This window comes from Danio rerio, chromosome 20 (assembly GCF_049306965.1).
Source record: "Danio rerio strain Tuebingen ecotype United States chromosome 20, GRCz12tu, whole genome shotgun sequence".
Taxonomy (NCBI): domain Eukaryota; kingdom Metazoa; phylum Chordata; class Actinopteri; order Cypriniformes; family Danionidae; genus Danio; species Danio rerio.
This window is the reverse complement of record NC_133195.1, coordinates 15,186,342-15,200,055: the sequence shown is the minus strand read 5'-3', so window position 1 is coordinate 15,200,055 and position 13,714 is coordinate 15,186,342. Positions and strand designations below refer to the sequence as shown.

Sequence of the window (13,714 nt, the reverse complement as noted above, 5' to 3'; positions counted from 1 at the left end):
CATAGCATGTTTTTTGCCTTAAGATTTGTGAACATACTTAATAACTATTCTTATTGCTCATCGACGTAAACAAACTTAAGTCAGAGTATTATGGTGACTCTTTTCAGACTAAAGTAGTGTTAATATATGACTGTGTTTTACCTCTGTATACGTACGATTCTTTCCTCTGAAATGATTTTCAATAAAAAAAAATTCACCTCACAGAGTGAAATTTCTCCTCTGAACTCGCAATGTCGAGTTTGCTTAACTCTCAGACTGTGACTATCTCACCATTTAGATTTATAATCTTGCAAATAGGAGTTTATATCACACAACTATGGAAAATATAAAACAAAAACTCAGAATTTTGAGATGTCGACTGAATTCTGTGGGAAGAAGTCAAATTTGGAGAGTGTTTCAATTCAAAATTGTGAGCATAAAGGGCTAAAAGACAAGTTTTAGGAGATTAAATTAGCCTTTTTTATTTTGTGTTTTTAGAATGGGCTATTATCAGATATGAAATCATTCCCATAACTGATTTTCGTAGATCTGTTCAACTTTTTCTCTTCAATTGAGATATTCCAGCTTTAGCTATTCTTCCATGTTACAACAAACATCGCCGACGTCACGATTGGACAACACATAAATAAAACAAGACCCCATATAGTACTTATAGAACTGATCCTGGACTATATTCAAATGGGGTAGACTTTTGTAGTAAAAAAATACAAGCAAAGTTATTAGATTATTATTTTTTAAAAACGGAGCCTAGGAATTTTTTGGAATATTTGTTTTGAAGATATTGTGTGGATAAAAAGCTTGGTTGCGTCTTTTCATTTTTGCGTATAGGGAACTACGTTTAAAAATACTTCACAACATTTATATACATTATTTAAATTTATGCAGACTGATGGAGATTGCTCATTCTGTTTAGATCATCCAGAGTATTTGGTTAATCTTTTTATGAATGTCAACTTTCAAAGAAGTTTTGGGAAGATTTACTGCATGTAAAAAAAAAAATAAAATAAAAAATTAGATGTAATTTGACCCCCCAAGATGTAATATTTTATTTTGACTCAAACAATTTATCTGTGGGATTTATGATGAATCTTTTAATTGTATTTTGTAAATTTCATATTCATAAATGTAGACTGAATAACACTAAACTATGTTAAAAGGTTACTATTATAGATTTTATTTTATATATAGGCTCGCTCCAGTAATAGCAAGAAATGTCAAGATACAATTAAGGTTGCATAAGAGCTGAAGTTAATTGAAAAGTAAACTTGCTGTCAATCGGGTAAGTTAAATCATATCATTTTAAAAGTATTATTTTTCAAAGTTGTATTTTTATTTATTTTGATTATGTAATTCATATTTTAGTTTTATGTTGTGTTATTAGTTACATTTGTATTATTTGGATGTCATGTTTAAATTGTGTATTTGCTGTTGTTTAGATAAAGTTTAAAAATCAAAAAATGAATGAAATAAAATAAACGTTTTTTGGCTTAAATTGTTGTCTACCTAAATTATTGTTTTTATCTTTGATAAACATTTTCAAGAAAGTCACTTACTGCCGCCCCATAAAGTATATATGTTTTCCTCGCCAAAATATAACTATTTTAAATATATGTTATATCTGTGTTGTTAAATAAAATACATTAGTGAAATCTTTAAAAATATATGTATATTGTTGATAATAACTCTGAAGGAAACATTATTATTGTTGATAATAATGTTGATTTGGTTGACGTGTATGGAACAAAATGTGAATGTATCTTCTTGGACTGAAATACATGGAGGGTAAATATATATTTTAAAAAGTCAAAATTGTCGAAATTTACTAACGCTATTATTTTTTAAAATAAATTTTACCATATATATTTTGGCCATTTTTTATTCAGAAATATCCATGAAATTTTTTTGAAGATACATATACATACATATATTCGCCACCAGGTATAATAACATTTTATTCTTTTATCCTACCTATCAGATTATGCTACCAACAGTGTATTTGAATGGTTCTGAGGATGGGGTTAGGGATTAGGTAGGTTAGGGCAATATTACAGCTTCATATCACACTACTCCACATTAAAATTTACACTGGTAGCAAAATCTGGTAGCCTCATCAAAATGTGCTTTCTACCTTTTAAATGGGAGGTAGGACAATCTAACAAGGTAGGACAAATACGTTTTTTTTTTTTTTTTTTTTGTGGCACAAATTCACGCCACTAAAACATATTTTGATATTTTATGGTAAGCAAATATTGACTACAGCAGCATAACCTCCTACAGCAGAATAGAAGATACAAGATTTTTACATCTCTGAAGGGAGCTGCTGATCATACCATTATTTATAAAAATATAAACTTTTTGTAAGCAACACTTTTCACATTTTGATTCCAGCAAATAAGCTAATTGAGTGCAAATCACAGCATAAAACATCACTAAAATGTATTAATTAAACCACAATTAAAAACATATGAGGGGATTAACTGTCAACTGCTTTCTCAAAGTAAGTATATACTTAACAAACACATATACAATATTACCTCAGGATAAAAAGGAGAGAAAGCATGAAAATAAAATAGGTGAAAAAAATGATGAGGACAGTGTTTGAGTTTTACATTGTTTATTTATAATACAACAACAATCAACTGTTTATTATATGACATATACACGATCACCACCACCACACTGAAACTGTAATGCTGCCTTCATCACACCACACCCCACATCGTCCTCTTCCTCCTTCTTCAATTTCTCTACATCCTTCTTGATCTTCTCCTCCTCATACATCATGTCCCATTTCGTTATTTTACTTTTCTTCCCCCTCAATCTCTTCTTCTTTGACTTCTCTTTCTCAACCCTTTTCTTCTTCTTTTCCTTCTTTAACTTCTCTTTCTCAACCCTTTTCTCTTCCTTTGTCTTCTCTTTCTTTCCATATCTCTCACTCTTCCATCTCTTGTTCTTCCACTTCTCTTCCTGAATTCTCTTTTTCTCCTTCTCACTCATCTCCTCCTCTTCCTCAATTATATTGTCCTCCTCCTCCTTCTTGGTGTTCACCTCCTCCATCTTCTTCTTCACCATCTCAGTTTTATCCACTTCCTCCTCCTCCTTTTTTATTTTCTCCATCTCTTCAACAATTTTCTCCTTCGTTTCCACCTCTTCCTCAGTTTTCTTCTCCTCCTCCTCCTTTATAATTTCCTCCTCTTTCTTTCGGTTCCTTCCTCTCCTCCCTCGTCTAGTCTTCCTTTTCTTTTTCTCCACCATTTTCACCTCCACCTCCTCAACTTTCTCCTCTTCCTCCTTCATGGTCTCCTCTTGATCATCTGTTAAAAGAGAAATGATTGCAGTTCACACATTTAGAGGGTATTAAACACCTGGTGAGGGCAAAATAATACAATTTATTAATAACATTACAGACAAATATATAGACATAAATATGATGATTTACCATCAGTGGCTTGGTCTGCTGAAATGGAGGGTGATTTTGGCTCAGAATTTCTCTCCTCCTCCTCCATCTCCTCCTTCACCACCATCATGTTCTCGTTCTTTTTTCTCTCCTCCTCCTCCACATCTGTCAAGGAGATGTAAACTCCAGGTAAGACCAGGTAATAAAAATACAATTTATTTAAAGCATTAAAGTCTATTATTTAGCATCATAACAAGTATCTGTTGAATCACCCAGAGTGAAGCAGAACATCGATTTGAAAAAGGAAGAGATCCAGCTCCTTTTCTTCTTCCACTCCTCCTTTTTCTTCCTCTTTTTCTCCTCCTTTTCCTTCTTTTTTTCCTCTTTCTTTTTCTCCTCCATCTCAAAATCAACTGAAGAATACAGAAAGTAAATTATTGGTACTTTTTTCCTTAATAGAAGTTGTGTTTTTCGTTTCGTGTGTCACAGTAATGATCAATCTACAGAGTATTTAGTGCAATAACTCATCAAGTTTGTATTGTATTGAGTTTTTCAGCTTAAAAGTTAGTCAGGTTTAAATGGCAAGAGTTGCTGTAGGGACGAAAGTAACACTGTTATTTATGCCCCACTGCTAATACCTTATTTTCCCTTCCACATTAGTAATTAGAGTGTTTAAATTTAGACGTTTAATCAAATGAATGTGCATTGTCGATAAAAAATAGACAATATTCTAAATAAGTACACTGTAAAACCTAATAAGTTAAAGTAACTCAAAGCATTTGAGGAATACAATAGCAACAAACCATTTAAGTTCAAAGACTAATCCTAATGGGTATTGTGAACTTGATCCATCTGGGTAAAGAAGCAATTTGAGCACAGTAAAACCTGATAAATAAACTCAAACCAACTTATTTTTAAAACCTAAGAAGTAAAGGCAACGTAAACAGTTTGAGGAAACCGATTGCTACAAACCGTTTGAGTAAAAAAAAACCTAATCTGAGTACCATGAACTTACTCTATTTAAGTTGAAGTAATGAAGTATTTAATGAACTCATTACCTTCAACACTGAGTTCAAAACTCTTTTCAAATGAGTGGAATTAACTTTCAGTCAATTTTGAGTTAACTACACTCATTTCATATAATAAAGTTAACTGTTGGGTTTCAGAGTGTACATTTCATATCCATTTATCTGTCTGTCAAATGGTTGACCATGTTTTGACTATTTTAAATCATGGCTGTTAAATTCATTTAAAGAATGACTGTTGTAAATATTGGTTTACACATACAGCATTGTTGGTTTACAAAAACAAATTGAAAAATATCTAGTCAAATATTATTTACCATCATCATGGCAAAGATAAAATAAATCAGTTATTAAAAATGAATATTTAAAACTATTATGTTTAGAAATGTGTTGAAAAAAAATCTTCTCTCCATTAAAAATAAACAGGGGCTTTTTTGGCCCTACTGAAAGGGTTAAAATTACACAGCAAATTCAACTTGGAGAGTTCATTTTAACACTTTATCTGTGTACTGTATGTAATCCACACTTCACACATTTTCAAAAGTGTTAACAATTTAACACCGGCTCAAGAGTTAAATATATTTATTTCTTGTTTTATCAGTAATTCTTCATATACTTTATAAATGTAAGACATACTATGCTACACGCACATTATAAAACATTAAACCCTATTTATTGTTGGTTCAGAGCTTATAAGTTGCATAATAATCCAATACAAAACATAGTTTAACATTTAATTTTTCATGAAAAACTAAATTTTATGCTGATGTGTTAACATGTAAAGCATTAGCCCTTGTAGTCATACAGAAATATTTTGTTTTTCAAAAGTAATTAAAACTTTGCCTAAAACAGAGGAAAAGCCAAAAACATTCACATTTGGTCCATCTACATATTTATTTTATATATTTTTTTAGATTTATTAATGTGTAAGTTATGTTTAAAGTGAACTTTAAAGTTGTTCTACATTTGCTTAAAATACTACCTGATATTGACAGACCACACTTACGAGTTAGTAACCACAGCAAAAATATACTTCTGTCTAAAACATTACCTGATAAAAATAAGTTTTTAGGATAAATAGTACTTTCATTTCCGCTCCCTACTCATTATTTACTCACCCTCTGGTGTTTCCTTCAGAGTTTTCTTTCTTCTGATCAGAAAGCAAGACATTTTTGATAAAATATTCGCTGTTTGTTGAAACTGTGAAATATCGACCAACTATTACAAACCAACAAAAGATTTCTTTGAGCTGCACAGCTAAAAGTATTCCACTTGGAACGCGTTCTAAATGACGTTCTAAACATCATACTGTAACTATGGTAACAAGACACCGCAAACGCCACATAATTGAGCATAGTTAAAAGCAAATATGGTTAGATGTACAAAGCCATATTAAAGGAATAAAAGCGGGTTTAAGTGTTATTAAAAACACGTTAATTATAATTTGACATTGCCCATCCCTCGGCCCTGGAGTGCCACTTGTCCTGTAAAATTTAGCTTCAACATTCCCAACGCAGAAATATGAATAAGACCTGAATTGGGTGTTTAATTGGAACTGCAGTTGTAGGCCCGGAATATTAACGTGACATTTGCAGTAAAAAATTCAAATAGAAAGTAGATGTTAACATTATAGCAACATCTATATTTTCCAAAACAACAGAGTTATGGGACCAGATATCAATATCAAATATCAATCTGTAAACATGTTTGTTCTGTTTCATTCATTCATTCATTTATTTTCTTGTCAGCTTAGTCCGTTTATTAATCCGGGGTCCCCACAGCAGAATGAGCCGCCAACATATCCAGCACGTTTTTACGCAGCAAATCCTTCCAGCCGCAACACATCTCTGGGAAACATCCATCCATACACACACACACACACACACACACACACACACACACACACACACACACACACACACACACAGACACACACACACACACATATATACACATACACTATGGACAATTTAGCCTACCCAATTCCACCTGAATGTCTTTGGACTGTGGGGTAAACTGGAGCACCCGGAGGAAACCCACGCGAACGCAGATAGAACATGCAAACTCCACACAAAAACGCAGAGGCTCGAACCAGCGACCCAGACCTTCTTGCTGTGAGGCGACAACACTACTGCGCCACTGCGTTGCCGTTTTTTTTTTTCTATTTCAAATAAGGAAAATAAACTTGCGTTATGGATGTGGCCAAAAAAAGTGCGAGTTTGCAGTACACAACATAGAAATTCTGTAAATTGAATTGCACAACCCAAAGGAAATAATGATACATCTAAAGGATAAAAGATGGCTCCCTATAAAACAAAAATTATCGACTTTATTTTATTTGACATTTTTGGATTTATGAGGAAAAAAGTCTTCTTTGTGACATCTCTCTGTTGTTATGTAAAATTGCTGCTTTTGTGACTTCAGTAGCCTAAATCAAATATAATAGTTTGAAAACATTGACAGAGACATTTCTGAGTAGCCTATTTTAAAGCACTGTAAAATACTTAGGGCTTACAAAAAATAAATAAATAAATAAAAGCAAAATTAGAAACGGTTTCTGTATTTTGATGAAAACTTAATTTTGTCATGGCACGGTTGACATTTGCATGGCATTGCTCAACTCTTATTATATACAGTTGTAGTAAGAATTATTAGCCCCCTTTGAATTTCTTTAAATGTTTTTTTTTATTTTTAATCTTTTTTTTAAATGTTTAACAGAGCAAGGAAATTTTCACAGTATGTCTGTTAATATTCTCTGGAAAAGGTATTATTTGTTTTATTTCGACAAGAATAACAGCAGTTTTTAAATTCAAATTCAAAATTATTAGCCCCTTTAAGATATATATTTTTTCGATACAAACATTTTTCGGGCTAAAAATTCTAACTTCAACTGTATGTATATCCATAAAAATCTCCCCGTCTTTCTCCATCACATTATAATAACTTAAAAGTGTTTTATGCTCAAACTCAGGGTCGAATTTTGCATGCCGCCTTCAGCTAAATATTTCTTCGAATGTGCTTTTACAGCTGATGACCACTAGAGAGAGACTTTGACCAGTTCTGTACAGTAGATTCACACCTGCAGGTACTGTGTGTTTGATTTAAAAGATAGAGAGTAAATCAATATGTTTTGGAATGATCGTCTATGGGAATGATACACATTAGTCAGGAACTTTAAGGGACAACTTTTTAGCATAATTACTGACAATATTTTACTGTAAGCAATACACATTTCATAAACAAAAAAAAAAAGATTTTTTTGTTAAACACAAAAGAAGATATTTTAAAGAATGGTGGAATTCCACTGACTTCCATAGTAATGTCATGTTCTATTATAAACGTTAATGGTAAGCAGCTTCCAACATTTTTCAAAATCAACAAAAGTGTTCAACAAAAGAAAAAAACCACTTGAGGTAGAGTAAATCGTGATGATTTTCACTTATTAAACGTATTTTAATGTTATCGAAAAACCTTGATTTTTATCTTTTTAATGATTTATCGAAACATTATTCAGTCATTTCACACTATGAAGCATTAAGGATGTAAACATTTTCATGCATATAAATTGTCAAATTTCACAACGGATGAGTGCGGAGGGGGAATTTCCAAAAAAAACAGCGAGACAGAAAGCAGAACACGGACAGGAAGCGTCAGGTCACATGTGGAGTGTGACTGTGATTCAGAGTTGGAATGTGCATGTATAAACTAGCAACGGATATTTTACACAAGAGGTGCTGTGCTGCAATACTTGATTCTGAAAGTCGCAGAAGAAAATGACTGAGCTCATCCAGTGTGCTTTTGTTAATCAGTCCTGACACAGAGAAGGTATAATGAGCCCTGCTCTGCCCTTTCGCTGTGAGACTGAGAACACATTAGCCAAAGCAAGTAAAATATATGAGAAAAACGTGGTTTTATTAAAGGGATAGTTCACCCAAAAATGAAAATCCTCTCATTTATTCATTCTATTTTTTTGTTCCAGACCTACATTGAAATTACCATTTGCTACTTGTTTAAACTTCTTCTTTAAAATAAGTTGAAAACACAATTCTTAAGGGTTTTAAGTTTTTCATGAAACTTAATTGTTTTATGTTCAATTTGCTTAATTTTGTAAAAACATAACTTAATTTCTTCATGTTGTCCCAACACAAATTGATCGTGTGGAACCAAACATTATTTACAGTGTATTTAAGTGTTTGTTTTCTATTTAACACAAAAGAAGATATTTTGAAGAATGTTGGAAAGCAGCTGTTTTATTCAGTATGTCTTTTTTTGCAGGGGTGTCATGGTGACACAGTGGATAGCACAATCACCTCACAGCATACAAGAAGGTCGCTGGTTTGAGCCCCGGCTGGGTCAGTTGGCGTTTCTGTGGGGTTTGCATGTTGTCCTGGTGTTCACATGGGTTTCCTCCGGGTGCTCCGTTTTCCCGCACAGTCCAAAGATATGCAATATAGGTGAATTTGGTATGCTGTACATGCAAACTCTCCACAGAAATGCCAACTGGCCCAGCCCGGACTCAAACCAGTGACCTTCTTGCTGTGAGGCAATTGTGGTACCCACTGCACCACCGTGATGCCTACAGTATGTTTCAAGGGTTATTTGTGATTTGTATTTTTTTTTATTTTGTTGTATTCATAATTAAGTGTTGCATAATCTGAGAAGTATAATCTGCTTTTTACATTAAGGACTACAACAAAAACCAGTTTTGATTTTAAAACTTTGTATATATCCTTGGTGGAAAGAAAATGCCGTAAAAAATGGTTCCATAATTCTATCATGCTGTCCCAACACAAAAACAATTAGGTTCATTTTAATGGATTTAACTTAAAACATTGACTTTTTCCAAAAAGAAAAAAAGAATTGTGTTTCAGTTTATTTTAAATAATTAGTTTGAACAAGCAGTATAACATTTTTTTTTTATTTTTTTTGAGTTTGTGTATTCACTTATTTTCTGTGAAAGAAAGAGAGAGAGAATAGGGAGTGAGTAATATGACAATTTCATTTTTGGGTGAACTACACTGTTACCAATTTTTTGTATAATCTATAGTAACTTTATCCATAACATTTCAGCAGTAACTTAATGTGAATCAATTACAACAAAAATACTGTATTTATACATTTATTTTGCTGTACATGTATTGGGAGTATTGTATATCCTTACTGTAAAATACAGACCTTTTTATAAAGCAACTTGAAAATACAGTAACATACTGTACTGCTCAACTGTCCTACAGAAAAAAAACGGTTCATACTACAGTTAAATACTGTGTCATTTACATGTAAATTAACAGCGTATCCCTTTAATACAACCATATGTCATAGTTCCATACAACCACACAACCATAGTTCAGACTCTCTTCCTCCATCTGGCAAACTCTTTGCACTTGATACAAACAGTGCCACTGATACACTTTGCTCTACACTAGCATCATGTCTAGACAGATTATGTCCTCTTACATCCAGGCCAGCCCGTGCCAGTCCTCCTGCACCCTGGCTCTCGGATGCTTTGCTACATTCTTTTGCACCAAAACTGCAAAAATCAGTGCTCTGTTTTCTGCACCTACAACAAACACACACACACACACACACACACACACACACACACACACACACACACACACACACACACACACACACACACACATACTATGGCCAATTTAGCTTATTTAATTCACCTAGTGCATGTCTTTGGACTTTTGAAGAAATCTGAGAAACCGAAGGAAACCCACGCCAACACGGGGAGAACATGCAAACTCCACACAGAAATGCCAACTGACCCAGCCGGGGCCGCCCCAATAATAATAATATTAATAATTTATTATTACATAGCAGTTAAGCCACTTTTTGGCAAAATAACCCAGAATGCTGGGTTAACCTATGACAACTCAATGGGTTGGGTTAAAAATAACCCATCAGCAGGTGCCAAAACGACCCATGATCTGGGTTACCTGTTAGGTTATTATTAACCCAACAATGTTTTTAAAAAATATGAATAAATATTCCAAAATGTTGAATAGAGTAAAGTAAAAATATTATTGTAAGGGGAAAAGGAAGTGTGAGAGCAGATCATGTGAGTGATGACGGTGTTTTCCAGCATCTGCTTACATCTGCTTTTTTTTTTTTTTTTTTTTTTTTGTTAATGGCCTTTGCTCAAGGATTGATTTCATCTACAAACTAAACTTTTTATGATTCTGGACTGAACGTTTGAGCTTTAACCGATGCTGAATGATAATGGGGAGTGATTAGGAAGCCACAGAATGATAAATGTCAATGATAACGTAAAGCTGTAATAGGCTTGATTGGGAGCTTCTTCCTCAGATCTTTTTTTTTTCATACAGAGGGAAACTCTTGCACTGTAATGTAATTATATGATCATATAGTCATGACAACAGATATTTTACATATTTTATAACTTATTAAATTAAGTTATTCATGTTTCTGATTTAATGTTTTTAAGTTATACATGCTGATTTAATGTTCAAGTTAAAATGGCTACTAAGGTTACTTCAAAACTTTGCACCCTGTGTGTATCGAACAGTCAGATAGATATATTTATTCATAGATAACTTTGAAATATTTATTTATTGATAACTGTCCACCAAAGCTTTTTTTTCAACAAAAATGTGGTTATATTTAATCTTTTACACAGCAGTGATTCACAGGCCTGAGAGAACTTTTTGGATTTCAAGGTGCAATTTTATTTATTTATTTTCTTCTTCTTTCCTTTCTCAATAGTGTTGTTTTCATACTAACTTCATCAACGTGACCCTCTGAATCATGTTAAGTAATACTGGTTTGTGGGAATGGTCAAAGATATATTCTATAAGTCAAAATGATTGATTTCTCCATTATGCCAAAAATCATTAAAGTATTTCAATTTCTAGTTGTTGACACACATTCACTGGCCTCTTTATTAGGTGCACCTTGCAAGAACCAGGTTGTACCCCATTTTGGCTTGAGAAAGGTCTTAATGCTTTGTGGCATAGATTCAATAAGGTACAAGAAATATTCATCAGAGATTTTGGTCCATATTGACATGACAGCATCACGCAGTTGCTGCAAATTTTTCAGCTGCACATCCATGATGTGAATCTTCCATTTCACCACATCCCAAAGGTGCTCTATTTGATTGAGCTCTGGTGACTGTGGAGGCCATTTGAGTACAGTGAACTCCTTGTTATGTTCAAGAAACCAGTCTGAGATTATTCATGCTTTATGACATGGTGCGCTATCCTGCTGAAAGTAGCCATCTAAAGATGGGTACACTGTGGTCATAAAGGGATGGACATGGTCAGCAACAATACTCTAGGCTGTGGTATTGACACAATGCTCGATTTTTACTAATGGGCTCAAAGTGTGCCAAGAAAATATCCCCCACACCTTTACACCACCAGCCTGAATCATTGATACAAGAATGATGGATCCATGCTTTGTTGATGCCAAATCTGATCCTGTCATCATACTGTTGCAGCAGAAATCGAGACACCTTAGACCAGGCAATATTTTTTAAATCTTTTATAGTGAAATTTTTGGTGAGCTTGTGCATATTGTAGCCTCAGTTTCCTGTTCTTAGCTGACAGGAGTGGCACCAGATGTGGTCCTCTGCTGCTGTTGCCCATCTGCCTCAAAGTTGGACATGTTGTTTGTTCAGAGGTGCTCTTCAGCATACCTTGATTGTAACGAGAGCTTATATGAGTTACCTTTATATATTCTCCTCTGACCTCTGGCATCAACAAGGCATTTGTGCCCACAAAACTGCCATTTACTGGATATTTTCTCTTTTTTTTCTCTGTAAACCCTAAAGAGGGTTGTGCATGAAAATCTCAGTAGTTTCTGAAATACTCAGCCTAGCCTGTCTGGCACCAACAACCATGCCACATTCAAAGCCCCTTAAATCCCCTTTCTTCCCCATTCTGATGCTCAGTTTGAGCTGCAGCAGATTGTCTTGACCATGTCTTCATACCAAAATGTATTGAGTTGCTACCATCTGATTAGCTGATTAGACATTTGCGCTAACAAGCAGTTGGGTAGGTGTGCCTAATGAAGTGATCGTGTATAAACCTAAAAAAATGGTTTGTGAGTGTTTAACTACTGTTGTCAAGAGTCTTTTGCATGTTTCGTAATCTAAACACACACACAAACTGAGTACAAACTGTTGAGTTCTGGAAAAAAGATCATTGCTCAGAAATCCAAAGTCTCCCGGAAGTTCTGGGAGTCTCTTGCAAATGCATAAAGACTCCCGGATGCCCGCAAACAAATGATAATCTCCAGCAAATCGCGCGTCTCCTGCCCGGTCCTTAAATAGTCTCGAACGCATCCCTCCCAGCTCTTCAGGTAGCCTACATCGGGCGCAACTCACCTCCACTGCTCTTCAGCACAAAACTCACCCCCACCACTCTTTTGGTACGTCGTGCGCAACTCACCCCCACCGCTCTTCAGTTACATTGCACACACGCGCCCCCACCGCTCTTCATATACGTCGCCCACTCTCCCGCGACCTCCCACAAAACTCTGTGTCCCCCCAACTTGGGATGTCTGATTGCTGCGATTTTATAAAAAATCAAATCAAATCAAATGCAAAAGTTTAACTGGCGTAGTAGGTAGTGCTGTCACCTCACAGCAACAAGGTTCGAGCCTGGGCTGGGTCAGTTGACATTTCTGAGTGGAGTTTGCATGTTCTCCCTGCATTCGCGTGTGTTTCCTCCGGGTGCTCCGGTTTCCCCCACAGTTTTTTGCTCTTTTGGACCTCTGACAGGAACATTTTACTATAAACAAAGACAGTCTTTTTGGTTTTGAGAGAGCTCAAAGAACTAGAGTTTTGTTGTTTTTTAGTCACATGACAAAGTGGAAATGAATCCGCTAGATGCCATTGTTCCTTAAAAAAAAAAAAAAAAAAAACGAATTTCGCAATTCTGACTCACCAACTCTGACTCACTTAAAAGAAAGAAAATGTTTTGTTTGGAGTTTCTTTTTGTTGCATAATCCTGGAAAGGAGATCATTAGACAAAGCCTTTCACTTTGTTTAAAGGGTTAGAAATCTGATATATGGCAGTATATTCAAATTACATTAACTGTATGACCTACTGTACAGTTTCATGTGTGGATTTTACATATATAAAACATAGTTCATATATGCAACTTTATATTAAAAATGCATTTGTAAACCATTGGGATTACAAACATCTGCATATAAAAACATAAATACACTACTTGACAAGTCTTTTTGTCGATTCCAGTTGTGAAAGCATCAAACAACATGACTTCTTGGTAATCATTTGAAAAAAGTGGCAGA

At 34.4% G+C, this 13,714-nt stretch overlaps 1 protein-coding gene across 1 annotated transcript; it reads right to left on the bottom strand.

Annotated features, from left to right (window-relative positions):
* Positions 1-2,601: 2,601 nt before the first annotated feature.
* Positions 2,602-7,653, bottom strand: si:dkey-249p7.4. The gene is made up of 4 exons (XM_003200683.7): positions 5,541-7,653; positions 3,670-3,810; positions 3,440-3,562; positions 2,602-3,314 (listed from the first exon to the last, which is right to left on the bottom strand). The coding sequence occupies exons 1-4, from the start codon at positions 5,590-5,592 to the stop codon at positions 2,647-2,649; spliced, it is 984 nt and encodes a 327-aa protein (XP_003200731.3). The 5' UTR covers positions 5,593-7,653; the 3' UTR covers positions 2,602-2,646.
* Positions 7,654-13,714: the final 6,061 nt, after the last annotated feature.

Bases quoted from the DNA above. Each gene is read 5' to 3' on its own strand.
- si:dkey-249p7.4 (XM_003200683.7), bottom strand. From the start codon at position 5,592: ATGTCTTGCTTTCTGATCAGAAGAAAGAAAACTCTGAAGGAAACACCA. The intron at 3,811-5,540 runs GTGAGTAAATAA...TGTATTCTTCAG, and splicing joins TCTGAAGGAAACACCAGAGG to TTGATTTTGAGATGGAGGAG. The intron at 3,563-3,669 runs GTGATTCAACAG...TCTCCTTGACAG, and splicing joins GATGTTCTGCTTCACTCTGG to ATGTGGAGGAGGAGGAGAGA.